Source organism: Solea senegalensis, linkage group LG13, assembly GCF_019176455.1.
Source record: "Solea senegalensis isolate Sse05_10M linkage group LG13, IFAPA_SoseM_1, whole genome shotgun sequence".
Taxonomy (NCBI): domain Eukaryota; kingdom Metazoa; phylum Chordata; class Actinopteri; order Pleuronectiformes; family Soleidae; genus Solea; species Solea senegalensis.
Genome location: NC_058033.1, coordinates 14,475,549 through 14,487,879, shown reverse-complemented (window position 1 = coordinate 14,487,879; position 12,331 = coordinate 14,475,549). Strand labels below are relative to the sequence as shown.

The following is a 12,331-nucleotide window of genomic DNA, read 5'->3' as shown; positions in this document are numbered from 1 at the left end:
ATATTAATACCTTTTATTACACAACATTGTGTTACTACAAACATATTTTATCACATTAACTGATGTGTTAATGTGTAAATTTGCATTTTAGAGCTATAGTGGTTCAATGTGGATCAAATTTTAACTGCTGCTTTAATATATATGTATATATATACACATATATATATATATATCAATATTCCCTCCTGATTATATGCCAACAAAGAAAACTCTGACTTTGAGCTGCTGACTCAGTGACTAGAGGAGGACTATATATTTATTATTCCTTGATGCATGGATTGACCTGGTGCACAATGTTAATGAAAATCATTTGTATACTACAGAGCATTAATATCCAGCCTAGTAGATGAATTCAAAAATCTGTTTTAGTTTCAGTTTTTTGAATTATTTGCATATATCTTCACAAAAACGTCATTGTAGAAGTCAATTGTATTTATATAGCCCAACATCACAAACACAATTTGACACAAAGGGCTTTACAGTCCGTACAGCAAGTGACAGCATCCATCCTTAGACCCTCACATTAAGTGAGGAAAAACTCCACAAAAACCCATGTACAGGGGAAAAATGGGACAAACCTCAGGAAGAGCCACAGAGGAGGGATGCCTCTCCCATGACAGACAGTCAAGCAGTAGGAGTCACATGTAAAACATTCTGAAAAAAAGATGATGAACTAAGTCAAAGAGTAGTTTTAAGACATTTTCAGACAAGAGTAACAGTCTGTGGCAAATTCAAGTTATTTATTTATATATTAAAAAAAAAAAAAGGTAAGTAGAAAATAACTGGTTTTGCCTGATTGGCTCTGAGCAAAACTGACTTGCCGTCCCCTGCCTTATATTCTGTGTTTATGGTCATTTTTCTTGTTATAATATTGCTTGATTTCACCTAGTTAACAGTTATTAAAATACTGTTGTAACATTAAAGAGTATGTTTGATAAAAACAAATAAATACACAGCTGTTAGGTGAACATAGTTATAAATATAGTTACTGTATATATATATATAATAATCATAAAAAGTTTGATTAAATTAGAAATTTACTTGAAATATACAATTACAAGTAAACAGATCATAAAAAAGTTTTTGCATAAAAGGTAAAAAGACTTATGGATTATTACAGCATGAATGCAGTCAACATGTAGGCAGCCAAGCATGTCCCTCATTAGCGTTTAGCAAAATGGAAAACAACACAATATTGTACGAGGCCTGTGTGGGCGAAGCCAGAGGGCAACTGAACTGTAAATGGGTGTAAAAGGGTGAAAACATGAAGGTGTGCAAAAAAAAGCTTTGTCACCTGCTCGCACAAACATTGCAACTGCATTTGATTTATAATAGAAAATGGTACTGTACTGTATTGACACTGTTTTTAGACTAAACTTGCCAGTTATTAAACAGGGGGCTGTTGCACAAAAGTCGAATGAACAAATTCAGGGTAAGTGATAAAGCAGAGTGTCGCCAAGTCAGGCACCACCTGTGTCCCTCCTACATGAGACCTATGGTTGTAACACAAAATATTAATTTATATATTAATCATTTCTTTCCTCCCTTCTCTTCCATGAAGCTCAAGTTGTCTGAAAATGTCTTTTTCTTAAATACAGTACTGTACGGTGGTGTCCTCCAATTTCCTTGAAGGTCTGCCAAAATAAAGCTAATTTGGGACGATAACCACACAGTTGTCCGTTCACATTGTCAGCAAAAACAGCACCTTTGTCCTAGTCAAGTGTTAAATTTAACTTGGGAGCCTTTAATGACTAACATATTAACACAAAATCACAATTAAACACATTTAACTCCACTCAGATTAACAGCTGACCAGGCTACATCAGTAAAATTCATCTTAGCCTGATCAGGAGCAGGCAAGTTGTAGAGAATAATTATCCATGGAAACTTTGAGTCCTTATCTGGGTTTACCCTTTACCTAACTTAAAATTCACATGAATCAAGTTACTGGCCATAATATCAGTCAGTCATTTATTATGCACCTATTCAACAGACCAGGTTCAAGCACCTGTCACTTCACCTCCACAGTGACTCAACCTGCTGCTTTCATGCCATGGTGGCCATTTTATGCCCATATTCTTTGTACTAATAACATATAACGCATGCACTTTCTGTTTCTTCAGAGCAATTTAGAGAAGACATAATAATAGCGGAGGTCTGACAAAATGTCACAAAAAGCCTAGAAGCTTAAGAGAACATCTGCTATTAACGCCTGCATGGAACAAGAATCCATTTTAACAGAAAGAGAATAAGAGAATGCTAATGGGTATTAAAGGGTGGTGCAGCTATTAGCAGATATGTCCACAGGTTATCCTCAGAAAGCTTTCATATAATGGGGAAAGGATTTTGTCTATAGAATATCTAGTATTAGATAGTATGAACTTGTATCAGTCAGTACTCAGGGAGCTTCATATACATGGGTTATTAAGCGCTGTTTTGAAATAGTTTATTTCATACACATGTATTTCACAGGTAACAAAACACACAGTAAAAAATTATGTGACATACCTTTAGGATTAAGAAAGGCACTGCAATTTACCATTTTAGTTCATTACATGTTCCTGCATTAAAGGGATGATTCAGGTTTTTTGAGGTGTGGTTGAGTGAGGTACTGACGCATAGTCAGCATTGACTGTGAGGTGCATGCCTATTAAGGCTCACTCTGCAAAATCTATGTATGTTTGTGTCTATACCTAAAGAATATAAACCTTTCTTGCCATTAGGCAGCCTATTCGTACTTAAACCTGAAGTTTGTGTTGCTTTGTTGCTCATTCCCTGCACCAAAGTCCATAGAGAAAATCAGTGATTTAATGTCACAGCACACAGGAGTTGTTGATCCTTGAGGAAGTTCAAATGTGTTATTTTATAACTTTGGTCTTTTAAATGCTTTGTTCAGTTTTACCTCAGTGAGACAAACTTACCAGCAGCAGTAGACCAGCGGTTCTCATGTCCCAGCAAGCTGAAAAACCTTAGTGCGGAGCAGTTTACAAATTTGAATCTGTATCTTTTAAGATGAAATCTGTTTTTTCTTCTATCCCCACAGACAGCACAAATTTTAAATTTTACAAGACCTACTTTTCAGTAGGAGCAGCACTGGTTATTATCTGTGGTCGATGTAAATATGTATTGCTGGGTTTTTGCAGGATCACAGGTTTTCTGTGACAGATTTGGTCTTGTTCCTCTCAGCTGCTGTCCTTCAGTATATATAGGGGAAGATCCTGTATGGGACACGTCGACAGTAGGTGTCCCATGCTAGTCCATATTTTCCTCTGCACTGTCTCTCATCACGGGCCTCTCGGTGGATCAGCAATATGGTGAAATAAATTACATAGAAGTAAGGCAGCAGATGTGAGAATCCTAAAGAAAAGAGAAACAGTTTATTTAAAAAAGTTAAAAGTAAAAAATTATATATGATTCACTCATGCTTTCATTATCCACAGTCTCTTAATGAATAATTGAGCTGTTTCAGGAAGAAATGACTATACAACTCAGTTACAGAGGTGGCTACAAAACTGAGTCATATGAAGTTGAATATCAATGAGCACATGAGTGTCAGCTTTAACAAAAGCCTGACAGTTATGATGTTTAAGAAGGGAACATGAGGCCTTTCAGTGACAGAAATTGTTACTGTCTTCATTTCTTCTTCATCAGCATCAGACACAGTATAATACTGGATACACACATATAGAACCACTATGTCTATGAGTATTAGAAACCACATGGTGTATAATTTTGGTACTTTCCTTTTGAAATATGTATTTCCTGCTGCAAAACTAAAGTACAACTGTTTCACACATACACATACAAAAGTCTGCTCCCTCATGCAGAATCTAAAGATAAATATTCTGCAACTTGTGGCTCCAACACCTGCAGTGCCCTCCCCCTCTGACATGCACAGAAGTACGAGGGGCCTGATTTAGCCCCGACATCATCCAGGTTTTCTAATAAAAACTCTCTAGGCTTGTCTCATGTCTGTGTGGCATGTGTGAAACTTTAGCCTAGTGTTGGCTATTAAGCTGCCTCACCACATGGCAGAGACCATGCCAGGGCCATGGCCATGTCACCGAGGTAATTGGGATGACGAACAAAACCCCACCAGCCCGATACTAGCAGCCGTTTCCCTGTTGATGTAGCGATGGTCTCCAGTCCTGCAAATATTTGAGAAAAACACAGGTATTATGGTGTTACCTTTGCGAGTCATCTCAGAAATCACAGAAATAACTCTGTATCTCCCTTTCCATTCCATTCCATTCCATTCCATTCCATTCAAACAGCAAATGAATGGAACTTATTTAATATTTGCACTTGAGGTTGAACTATTAATTGTTTTAGCCGATTAATCGGCTCCAAAAATACATTTTACAATCTACCATATGTGCTGACCCTGGCACTTCCGCTGGGTCCAGAGCATTTTTAGCTTTAAGGAGCAGCTACAAGATGCATTCAGAGCGCCTCATGAATTTTGTGACTTATGGAAACATACATGCAGTCTACTAACCAAATGCTCGCTGCTGCTGCCACCCATAGACTGTATATCATAAAAGAAAGGAATCTCCCAGTTTCCTCATTTGAGTCAATCAGAAAGTGCCAATATACTGAATAACTGTCAGGGGGCAACTCTGCTGGTTGCAAGAAATAAGTCGATTTCTTACTTGATTTATAACATTAGTAAACAATTTTGTGAGGAATTAATTGTCTCAATCAATAGCTTCAGGTCCACTTTTGGCGATGTTGTAAATTATGTTCCTATTTAGAGTATAATATATTATAATGTACAGCACATATAGTGCTCTCTATCTATAATAGAAGCCTGGTTGCAGGCAACGCCTTTGAACTTCCAGTTGCAAAAAAACCAACAAGGCTTCAAAAAGGAAGTTGCCATTCTGATGGTGATGTCACGACTTTTAAGTGATGGACATGTGGTACTAGTTAGTTCTTAGTTAATAATTAGTAAGCCATTCAGTCCCTTGAGAACTATGGAAATATACTTAAACTTGTTTTCGATCAATGCAATAATTGATAAAAACATATTTCCTTTTTTTTAGTATTTAGTAAACATGTTATTACAAATTTAAATGGAAAATTATGAATACAAAATTGAATTCCCTTGAGGAATGGGGATGGCGGCTTTCAGCTTTTTCATGGTTCAAATTATTGTTATTCTACGGGGCATAAAAACCACACGATTGAGAAACCTCTAATACGTACATGAGTTGATATAAACCATTAGAAATGGGACGTGAAAAGAGAATATTTCAGAATTTAGAAAACACACTGGAGAAATAACTAACTTGCAACACTTGGATGTGTGGGGTCTCTTCTGAACTGGTTCTTCTGTGAGTTGGATTTTCTAAAAATGTAGTAACCAACACCTGATGGCAAAGAAATAAATGTTAACAACACAACATTTTACAGCCCATTGAAAAGAATCAGACTCATAATTACCATTCAGTGTAATTATAGCTGCTGCTTTGAGTGGACTTATATGCTGTGGGTGCATGACCAGAAATATTGCCTGCAGGCCGTATGTGAAAGGAACCCAGCCCAGGTCTCCAAAGGTCAACATGAAGCCAAAACCATCATGCACGATGTCCATGGTTGTCAGAACAGCCTCCTGTGAAAGTCACATGAGATCAAGTCAAACTCAAATGATAGAAAGACAGATAAATATCTCTGGTGTTATGTTGTAGTGTTGTAGTGAGAAATGACTGTGCTGAGCTCTCACCTCGTTCCACAGAGCGTCTGTAACATACAGCAGCTGGAAGCTGTTGACCATTATCATGGCGAGGGAGGGTGAACCTCGAAGCTCCACCTCTTTCATCAGCATGCCAAGGTTGATGACCACCTGAGAGGAAGTGAACACTGACCGTCAGCCATACTTCACCTGCATGCACTATATACAGTATATGCTCATTTGTATGATGTAGAGGAACAAACAGTAGTCAGCTCTAAGGAAAGTCATTAAAAGGTACAGTGTATAACATTTAGGCAGGTTTATTTTTATTATTATCATTATTATTGTTGAATAAACTACTCAGAGATATGTTTGTGGAAGTATATAATTACTTTAAAATAAAGAATTGTTTGTTTTTTTTAGCATTAGACAGCCTTTAATATGTTCTTCAGGCAAGGGCCTTTTTTTATAAAGTAGTTGTAAAGTTGTAAGTTGTAAAGTAGTTTTTAAAAAACAAAACAAAAACATCATACACTAGTTATCTTGACTAGAAAGAAATATCTAAATACAGAGTTACATCAGCTATCTGGACCTCAGTAAAATTTGAACTAGATTACAACTATTTCAAGCCTTCAAAACCGAAACAATCCATGCTTTTAAACAAGTTCACATATGTACAAGAAATTAATTCATCATTCTTATGCAATCCATTAAATAATTTGAGGCCCTGTCAAAGATTGTCTGATTCTGTCAGAGATTTCTTCCTGTTAAAGTTGTTTTCTCTCCACTGATGCCTAGAGCTCGTTCATTGTGTGAACTGTTTGTTTCTCTTCTCTCTATAAAGTTGTAAATGTCTCTGTACAGTGCCTTGAGATAATGTATGTTGTGATTTGGCACTATACAAATAAATCTGAATTGAATTAAAGTGTTTATTATTTACAAAATTAGCAGTAGGATGTTTAATGTAAAAGTAAATAGTTTTAACATACGTCAGGAAATCAAAGTCTCCCACATACTGTCTGTAGCCAGTTGGTGGAAGCTTTTTCTATCCTCTCCTACGCACACAGCTTTAAAACACTCAGATGTGCAAAGATTTTACTGTTTATGCTCTAAGAAAAAACAAGGACCCGTTCAATTTTTTCCCATCCTTTTACTGCCTATGCTGCTTTGTTGTGATCAGTGAAGATAAAGTGAGCCTCACTGCAACTCATAGATGAATGTTAGACTATTTACCTGGAATTGTCAGTGCAAATTCTATATTTAGTCCAATTTGAACTGATGAGTCAGACGAAGTGCACCTCTGTAACCCTAACAAATCTCTCACTGTGTTATTCTGACTGTGTCAAACACAGACTGTAAACTGCAGTGGAGAACCAGAAGGGAACAACATCGCCATCTGTTGGTATTATTGGTATTATTATTATTATTATTACTGTTATTATTATTATTATTATTATTATTACTAAAGTTCAGTTCAGGTTTTCTTTAACTCAAAAACATAGATATACATTGTCAAGGAAATCAGCAATTTTATATCGTGACACACAGGAGCTGCCGATCCACTGCTGCTGCCATCAGAAAATTCAAAAGTGCTATCTGTTGTTTAAAGTCTGTTCTGAATCTGAAGGAGAAACAGAGGTTGGAACATGGACGTAGACTATTTCTGATGTGCTGAAAATGGTTGTGTGGCTAAGCACATGTTTGTTTCAAATAAACAGTGTGCAAGGGCTGTGTACAAACACTGGATGATATTTTTACAGGTCACACACCACAGACAGCTAGTGGACCATGAGGTAGATAATCTCTGGATTGGACAAAACATCTATTGGATTAGAATTGATGTTTATACCTGCAATACAAACAAATAAATAAACACATATAGGGTAAGAGTACAAATGTGTTTTTGTTTAAAACAGTTACCCCCAATGTCACAACAGGTTTGCAAGCTTTGTTTGTTGTTTTATTTTAGACAAACAGTTTGGGCTTTGCACTGTTTTTTTCACTTAATCAATACTAATAATCTTGGTTTTCACACAGATTTCTCACAGTTATCTCATGTTCTGTCATTTAATTGGCGGAAATATATACATTCACAAGCCTTTTACCTGAAACCGTTACCAGTGTCTGGTTTTCTGCAGGTTAACTCACCCAACCAATCAGTCCTGGTCTGAGCTCGCAGAAATATTTCAGGTCAAAGTTTCCAATCCGAGGATTTAACTCCCGTCCAATGTAGAAGTCATACAATGGATTTCCTTAACAAAACAAGAGGGATGAATGTTAACCCCTCCACGGGAAGACTTGAAACACTTGAAACACAGTTGTCTTTCTTTCTTTTCTTACATTATCTGTGAATAAATAATGTGAATACACAAAGTGAAATGGGAATGAGCCAAGTCAATGACGTCATCTTATAAACCAGTAAATAGGTAATTAGATTATACTAAATTTATACAATTTATAATAACAATGAAAACTGATTAACTGGTTGGCCTTGAACCTTTTGAATGATCAGAACAGGCCAATTGTTATTTAATCAATTGGCATAATAAAACTTATTTATAAAAGTTTATACATTTTGTTCCCAAAAGCGGAAGACTAAATTTGTATTGCCCGTTTAATTATCTAATATAGATTACTTTAAATTTAAGTATATAAGTGCACTGCAGAGCAAACACAAAATGTAGCTGGGAGATAGACACTATACATTTTGTTCAATGAATGTTACATTCATTCATTCAAGCAATTTTGTGCATCATCAAACTGTAACTGTACATATATATAAAATATTTGCCCTTTATATCCTACAATGTGTGTAAATCATAGACACATTGCATGTTTCACATGTTTAATAATTAATAATAAAAGTAAAGTAAATTGAATTTTGCTGCTCTGTTCAGTTTGATAGCTTGGCACTAAACAAAGTCCACTTACTTAAAAGAGAATGTTCACTGTTGACTGCAGGCTAATACTGAGCTTAGCTATTAGATAACTACCCATGAGAATATCAAAATCCTCCACTATAGAATAAAAGAGCCATGCAGAACCAGAGTACATCTCTGGTAGCTGTTTTTAACCACATTTCAGAGCAGATTCTGCCTTTAATGATGGAGCTCAACTCTCACCTGTGTTGCCTCCCAAAGCGAGCGCATGGGGAGGAGCCCAGAAGGAGCGGACATAGAGGTAGACGGCGAGGAGGAATGACAGCGCTGTTGCGCACATTGCCAGAGGCAACAGCAGCTCAAACAGAAACCCGAGAGGAGCTCCGAGCCACACAAACAACATGAGCAACACACCGGTGATGCACAGGCCATAGAAACCTGAGAGGAGAGCAAAACAGACATGACCATGTGTTGCAGAGACATAAACAGACTGACTGAGGCTGGTGTTTTACAGATTATAACATGACTGTGCAACATGAATAAAGTTTAAGTAGTGTATTTGAATCTTGCTTTGTTCAGCATTAACTTTTTCAAGTTTATCTAAGTATTTAATAGTCCAGTGTGGAACATTTAGAGGGGTTTATTGGCAGAAATTCAAAAATACTCCCTCTCACTAGTACGGTGGCCCTGAAGACTCAACACAAATTAAAAAGCCACAATGCGATTGCAAAACCCACATGGTCCATGGTCAAATCAGCCATTCCTAAATGTGAAGTGTGCTGATGGTACGTTCACTGGGTTTTCAAAATAAAGTCTTATCAAAAGTGAACACAATGTGCTGAATAGAATTTTTTTTAAATTATCCGTCAGTGAAGCTATAGTCGTTCATCTTGTTTTTGTAGTGTTCGTCTAGCAAATTTCTTTGCATATATTTAATACTCATATTTCCTTAACCTATTTCTATTTTTCTTCTACCCTGTTTTTTGTATTTTATTTGAAATAGTTAATGCTTTCAATTTTATTAGACAAAGTTCTTAATGCATAAATAGTATAAGGTACTTTTAGTGCTTGTATTAAGTACCGTACAGTACCAGCCCACTTCAAGCCTTACCCTAACCCATTCAGCACGTTCCTCTGCTTCCTAATAGTAAAGCTGCACACCGAACAAGCTGCACTGCCCCGGAAACCAGGACGTACTGTAACAAACCCCCACGACTGCTGACTTCCGTTGTGACTTTTGTATTTTGGCTTTAGAAAGAGTCTTGTATATGTGTTTACGCATGGCCGCCATCTGGTGATTGAATATTTCTTCTGCAGCCCAAACAGACAAACCAGCCAAAGCCTGCTTTTGAAGCTGAAGCTTTCTACAAAAACAAAGAAGAACAGAATCTATTCTGGTAAGCGGAGGCGACCATAGTTCCTTGACATGCGTGGAAAAGGCAAGGGAAGAGTCCTCCTTTTGTTACAATCTGTAGTCTCAGCAGTAGATGTGGAATTCTTACACACTGGACCTTATACATAGGTGTAATAATAAATAAGTGTTATGGTTTTTCCTTTGACTCATTTTTTTAGTGGTCAATACTATTAAAGCCTATTGTCGACTGCAAACTCAAATGTACCATTAATGGGATACTTGAGGCGAGTTCCATCCCTCAGCACCAGTCCTTCAGACACCTGCAAAAAGTTATAACGGAATTAAACGCAAATTATAATATTTTGCAGAAACACTGCTCAGCAAAAGCTAAACTGTCTTGGGTTTAAAACAAAGGACATTTTAAGGATGGACTGTGATGTTAGAGGGCAACGCATGACAAGTCTGCAAGGTAGAAATGAAACTGTTACCACTGCAGAGATGGAAACTACCAAACCCTCCCATTTACTAACATGTTTAGCACTTAATAAAGAAATAACAACAAATAATAATTGATTCAACTAATTCACTTAAACATTACATTAACATAACAATTTCATAAATACAAACTTAGACATTATTTTTATTCATTGCTACTAATGATCACCCTATAGCATGACTTCAAAACTCTTTTTTGATCTTTCAATTGATCAAACAATCAAAGCCACACCTAGTTTTAATGTAAGATGAACATCTTGTCCAGGCTGTGTATGAGTGTGTCATACCTTTCCGAATGGCAACAAATAAAGGACAGCATGCAGAGCCATCCATCCCAGCACAAGCATGGGGGCCAGAGGGTCCCACAGCCGCTCACTGGAGGGAAGAAGAGGGGGCCACTGGAGGACAGAGGCATCGGGGGACTGGCACAGAGTTATCAGTAACAGCACAGTCAACGGAAGAAAGATGGGGATACATATGGCACCTGGGACACATGTGACAAAGAGTAAATTGACAGTAGTTTAGCAGGAGGACTAAGTTTACATGGACTCAAATAATCCAAATATTGTTCATCCCCTCATCTGAATATGACATTTTGATTCTTTTCATGAGCTGCTGAAGCAATATGTCATTTTGTTCCCATGATAAAGAGCAGAGGCTGTTTATGTCACATAAAGATTGGAATACTGCAAGTCTTGATCTGGTTACTGATTATTGATTATCTGAGTATCAGAAAATGCTGCAATATAGCTCTTATTCACACCACAGAGTCAGTAGGACATCAGCTGGTCAGGATAAATAGTTACATTACATTTTTATATTGCCCCCATGCATAGCTGTAACTCACCTAGTGTTCCCCCAAATTCTTGCTCTGTGGTGTGAGAGGATCGGTGTTTGGAGTCTTGAATGTTGGGCCTCATTATTGGACTCCTGTAAGAATAAAAACAACAAAAAACAGTAAGAAGTAACTAATTTTCTTCAAAATCGATCCATTATTTTTTCAGTTAATGAAGTAGTTGGTCAGTGATTCTAACAGTTTATTTTATTTAGTTCAGAAACCAAACTAATTACAAATTCAGTTATCAATTACCAAATACTTCTTAATTTAGTTATAGTACTCGATTAATAATTGATTAATCGTGGACTAATGCCAGTAGGTAATATATATAACAGTCAACAGTGACCCATGTTTTTTACACTGTAAAATGGTTATAATGTCTTATAATGTAATACATTATTATAGATAGGGGTAATGTATCCTCACAAAGAAGTTCAATACTCAGTACTGTATATTAAAAAAAACAACTTTAAAAATAGTTCTATTCAACCAGCTTCGTTAAAACGCTACGTATCCTTAAATTCAACATTTAATGCACGTATACCTGTATTTTAATAGCAATTAGGAAACGAATATGTCTAAAATGGCGGTAATGTGTGAATTCTAGTATCATATAACTGCGACTTGTGTCAAAACACAGAGAGACAAAGTTCAGCTGTTCATGCAGGGACCTTCACCTTTACCTGCGACGTGTCAACACGGGGAAAAACAAAGCTTTTAAAGAAGATGAAGGCGCATATAGAGTTCAATGCTGTTTAAAGTGTAACAAAGTAAATATAGAATCTTACCGGCGTTGGGCGAGAAGGTGCGGGGGACACAGTGGATCTTAATTTAAGTCTGGAGCATCAATGTATCCATCAGCCTGCAGCTGGACACGCCCCGACACGCACGTTCAGGAGCAGGAAACCGTATTTTAGCCAATCAAATCTCACCAAGACCATCAGAAGAGGGTGGGGCTATGCGAGTTCAGCCAATCAGATGAGCTCCTCAGGTGGCGACAGTCTGCTGTGTTCCTCATTGCGGAAGTGCAGGAAGAGATTGAGAAACTTGAATTCTCTCACATTTACATGTACTTGCAAAGTTATTAATGT

The 12,331-nt window shown here is 36.9% G+C and overlaps 1 protein-coding gene across 1 annotated transcript; it reads right to left on the bottom strand.

Moving 5' to 3' along the window:
• Window positions 1–2,431: 2,431 nt before the first annotated feature.
• Window positions 2,432–12,113, bottom strand: tm7sf2 (transmembrane 7 superfamily member 2). Its single transcript, XM_044043096.1, has 11 exons — window positions 12,029–12,113; window positions 11,250–11,332; window positions 10,690–10,886; window positions 10,173–10,227; window positions 8,797–8,991; window positions 7,823–7,926; window positions 5,726–5,845; window positions 5,446–5,614; window positions 5,292–5,372; window positions 4,026–4,148; window positions 2,432–3,357 (listed from the first exon to the last, which is right to left on the bottom strand). Exons 2-11 carry the CDS (start codon window positions 11,320–11,322, stop codon window positions 3,197–3,199), a joined length of 1,278 nt encoding a protein of 425 aa, XP_043899031.1. The 5' UTR covers window positions 11,323–11,332; window positions 12,029–12,113; the 3' UTR covers window positions 2,432–3,196.
• Between the last annotated feature and the right edge of the window lie 218 nt (window positions 12,114–12,331).

Bases quoted from the DNA above. Each gene is read 5' to 3' on its own strand.
- tm7sf2 (XM_044043096.1), bottom strand. From the start codon at position 11,322: ATGAGGCCCAACATTCAAGACTCCAAACACCGATCCTCTCACACCACA. The intron at 7,927-8,796 runs GTGAGAGTTGAG...TGTTTTGTTAAG, and splicing joins CGCTTTGGGAGGCAACACAG to GAAATCCATTGTATGACTTC. The intron at 5,373-5,445 runs GTAATTATGAGT...CTTTGCCATCAG, and splicing joins AGCTATAATTACACTGAATG to GTGTTGGTTACTACATTTTT.